This window comes from Gavialis gangeticus, unplaced genomic scaffold (genome assembly GCF_001723915.1).
Source record: "Gavialis gangeticus isolate Ggan-Ray unplaced genomic scaffold, GavGan_comp1, whole genome shotgun sequence".
Lineage (NCBI taxonomy): Eukaryota > Metazoa > Chordata > Crocodylia > Gavialidae > Gavialis > Gavialis gangeticus.
The window spans coordinates 1,915,761-1,920,215 of NW_017728959.1; the positions used below are offsets into that span (position 1 = coordinate 1,915,761).

At 51.2% G+C, this 4,455-nt stretch overlaps 1 protein-coding gene across 4 annotated transcripts in view; it reads left to right on the forward strand.

Annotated features, from left to right (window-relative positions):
- The window catches only part of HIP1 (huntingtin interacting protein 1), a 205,368-nt gene that overhangs the window by 103,561 nt on the left and 97,352 nt on the right, over positions 1-4,455 (forward strand). For all 4 annotated transcript variants that reach the window (XM_019508843.1, XM_019508920.1, XM_019509085.1 and 1 more), the window contains exon 2: positions 1,178-1,241. In XM_019508843.1, the coding sequence (XP_019364388.1) occupies positions 1,178-1,241 (64 nt within the window). The remainder of the gene's footprint in view (positions 1-1,177; positions 1,242-4,455) is intronic.

The window sequence follows — 4,455 nt, forward strand, 5'->3', positions numbered from 1 at the left end:
CTGCAGGCCCCCCCCCCCCATACAAGCCACGGCTCTGTCCTGTGCCCCACCCCACCCCATCTGGGCAGCGCCTGCCCCCTCTCTCCCTCCCTCCCTCACTGCGGGGGACATTGATCTTCCCCCACACCCCTACTCTCCCCACTTCCCTTCCACCACAACAGACTTACCAGCTGCATGCAGCTCTCCACACTTCTGGACTGCGCTCCTCGCTGCCTGCATGCTGTGCTGCAGCTGCGTGCACTTGCGAGCGTTTCTCTGCCAGATTATTGGCCACTTGAGGCCTTTTTCTGATGCAGCCAATTTTTTTTAAATTGGTACCGATCCAATATTGGACCGATGTATTGGTGCATCTCTACTCCTGAAACCAGTTTCTGCCATGATGCCTTTGGGTCACTACTGCTTTGTCCTGGTTAGGCAAGTAGCAAGTTGAGACTCCAGCTTTGCTGCTCAAGTCCAGCTGATTGTAATTTCATCATCGCAACTGAGCCCACCCCTTTCCCCACCATTTTCCCCAGATGTTGTGGCCTGCATGGTATGCAGATTGAGGGCTGTCCTCCATGGTACAAGTCGGTGCAATGGAGGGCTGACACTCAATAAGGTTTCCAGGCACTTGTGTGATATAACTTGGCAGACAACCCTGACTGCAGCCATTTCTCCAAGTGCCCCCAGCACTTCCTGACCTCCTCTCAAATATACCAGAGATCTAGCAGCTACATGCCTTGGGCTGGGTAGCTGTTTTCTGTTTGGCCCAGCAGAAGAATGACTCCCAGCCCCACCATGTCAAAGGTCATGCAAGTAGATTTGACTTTGGCTCGATTTCCCTCAGCCCTTTTCAGCCCCCCAAAGGGCAAATGTAGGGAGATTATCTTTTGTAGTCACCGTTTTAATTGCATTGTTATTGTGCCGAGTAAGCGAATCCTGGCAGCAACTGAGCATGGCAGATGCCAGGCAGCTCCCAGAAATGCATCTGGGAATCAGTAGAGTCCAGCTGGCATGGGAGAATGGCTGCTTCCAGTGACAGGGCCTGGACTGGTACCAACCATCAACAGGTGCAGGGAGCAATGGGACCTGCGTACATGGGGGTGGGAGGATCTGAATAAGTATGTGACCCTGACCCACATCTCATCCTCGAGGCTCTTTACATTGAACACAAACACACCCCTTTTCTGTTTTTCAGACTGTGAGCATCAATAAGGCCATTAATACACAGGAAGTAGCTGTCAAGGAGAAACATGCCAGAAATATCCTTTTTAAAGTTGGCAGCAGGACAAGCAAGCGTGGGAGTTGACTGGGGCTGGTTGAAGACATGGCTGAGACAAGGTGGAGGGGCCTTCAGGCCGGGGCAGAGACCAACAGTCGCAGGAAGTGCCTGTCACAGATGAACCTAGGCAGAGGCCTGGGAAGTACTGTTTGTGGTTCCTTTTGCTGAATGGGGGAGGGGAGGAGAGGGAAGTAAAGCAGGGCTTCTGTTGGAGTCCCCTCTGCTGAATGGTTGAGGGGAAGGTTTAAAGCAAGGCCCCTGTTGGGGTTCCCTCTGGACAGTACGGGAAGAAAGAAGGGATGGGATTCTTGTGGAGAAATTCTTTGAGGGGGAAGGGGCTCCAGTAAGGGATTTCATCTGATGAAATGAGGGACAGATTGCTATAGAGCAGTGGTGCCCAACGTTTTTCCCTGGCAGGCCAGATTGGCAACCCCTGGTCTGACTGTGGGCCAGATGGTGGTTCCAATCCAGTGCCTGGGGCCAGCACTGCCACCGTCTGGCCATGCAGAGGGGGTTGGTTGCAGCTTGACCTGAGTTCCACCCTGCAGGGGTAAAGGAGCTTCACCCAGCCCCATGGAGGGGGATTTAGTGTGGAAATGCATGGCTTGGCCTGGGGGGGTGGGGATTGACCCAGCCGTGGAGAAAGGGGACATGGCCCAGCTTTGCAGGGTTGGGAGGAGAGGGGTGTGGCCTGGCCCTAATCCAGCCCTGCAAGGGGTGGGGGCCTGGCCTGGCTCCAACTGGGCAGGGCTTGGGACTTGGACATTTGGCAGGGGGGAGTGTGGCCCACTGCTCCCCCACCACTAAATTTCCCAACCTGTGGGGAGCCCTGCAAGCCAGATGCAAAGGGCTTATAGGCTGCATTTGGCCTCCGGGCTGGAGGCTAAGCACCCCTGATATAGGGTAACCGTCAGTCCCAGCAGCCTCATCTGTGCTGCCCATTTTTAACCCTACAGCCTTGCTCTGAGTTGCTTTGTGCTAGCAGCTGCCTAGAGTCTTGTCTATGCATGGCATTCCCACTGCTGACTCCAGCCATGAAGTAACGCCAGTGTTAGCAATGGCAGGAAATGTCTAAAGGAGGGAAGACTGCTGCAGACTTGACCCCCACCTGATGGTGGTTATAAATACCAGGTGTTATTTATAACGACACTAAAGCTCATCAGGTGGGGGTAATACCAGGTGTGTCTAAGCTCTAATGGCCCAAAGGTGTGAAAATTTAAAGGTCCAGCTGAAGAAGAATGTGCATCTTGGCAGCTGTTGGTGACAGGGAGCCAAATCATTTAAGTGGGCAGGGCTGGAAAATTTAGGGGAACACTTTGCTTTCTGACCATGTGGAGTGTGTCATATGTCCAGAATCATGTGGGGAGACCATCGTAGAGATGGGCAAGAGGTGAGGTGGGCGTTCTTTGTGATCTTCAGTTTGTGCTACAGGGCTGTTTCTGGCAAAACATTGAAGGGTTCAGGCGAAGCAATACTTGCTATAGCTGAACTCCAGCCTTGTGATGGAGAGACATGGTACCATCCAATTAGTTTGGATTGACTGGCAGAGGTATTCTAGGCCTGACCTGAAGGGCTTTGTTCCCAGGAGCACTCTGGGTGCTCAGCATTCCTGAAACCCAGATTGTCAGCATCTGAGCAAGACAGGGAGGCTGCGTAAGCAGGAGCCTTTTTGCCAAGATGACTCAGCCCCAGTGGGTGTGGTAAACCCTTCTGAGGATCTCTGGAGCAGGAGAAGCAGTGCAGTAGGGTATGGAGTTGAGATGTGTGCCATGTTAGAAGCTTCATGAACCATGTTTGAGCCTACAGGGTACAGTGTGTACCCAAGCCTGAGTTGGAAATCTGTCAAGATTCTGCACTGGCCCTTGTCCTCTTTTACTCTTGCTGGGAAAGAACAGAATGTTCTCAAGCATTTGAAGTTCCCTGACACATGGCTGAGGCTTGAGCTCTGGGCTGCAGCATGGATGCCGGGTGTCTGGGCAGCTCCGCAGGCAAGCCAGGGCTTAGGTCTTATTCTACCTGCTTCCAAAGATGCAAGCTGTAAATTATTAAAGCAGCAGCACCCCTTTAATTGTGTACTAAGGGAATGTGTATTTCAGTCTGGCTTTCTGAGTGGGCCATGATACTGTACCTTTTGTTTTAATCTCAGGCCTCTTTTATATGGGAAAACTGCCTGACTGAGGAACCCAGGCCCTGGAGACAGAGCTGTATTGAAGCCCTATTAACTGCTAGCTTCCTGATGCAGCAAGCTGTCGATGATTACCGGTCCCCTTTTCGCATTCTCTGTCTATTGCAAGACAATGCCTGGCTATTCTGCTTCTCAAAGCCTTGTGAAAAAGTCTACAGGGATCAGCTCTGTATTGCCCTCTTGTGACAGGGCTTAGTAGATGGATCCCCTTACAAGTATTAGAGTGTGCAGGACATTTGCCATGCCCTTTTCATTGAGTCGATGTTTTCACTGCCTGAGCTCTAATGGCCCACATGGGGGAAGAGTTTAGTCACGACAGGCTTTCCTTTTAGGTAATCTAGGGATAATCAGGTAATATAGGGGTCTGGCATTCATGAGATCATGAGTTCACATTTCATCTCTCCCATTCTATTGCTTAAATGTCTGTCTATTCAGTAATGCTTATTACTGAACAACAGTAATGCTTATTACTGAACAACTTATCTTCCTCTTTCCCAAAGCAGGTTCATATCAGCTGCTACCTGTTTCACTAAGAAGTTGCACAAGGTCATATCAGACAGACCTGGAAATGAATCTAGGTCTCATATATGACACATGCAGATTCTATCCACTTAACTAGGTGCCTTTCAGACTGAGTGGGTGCATCTGCATGTATGCTATACTGTGGAGTAGACTAATTAACTCCACAGTAAAGTGTCATTGTCTACATGTGCACCAGTATTAGTGTGCAGTATATTAATGAACTCTGCCATAAGATAGAACTGCTGGGGACAGTAGTATCTTACTGTGAAGTTACTAACTGCAATGAAAAATGCATATAAGTGCTGGCCCAGGCGTAAATTGCACCCAGTCAGCCCAGGTAGCAGGGGGCGAGACTACTGCCTGTCACCTAGCCACACAGTTCTGCACGACTGGAACTCTCATGCCCCAGCCAGCCCCTCCAAAACCCAGTGCTGCCACCTGGAGCCCGGAGCTGACAGCCCCCCCCCCCCCGACCCGCCCGCACGCC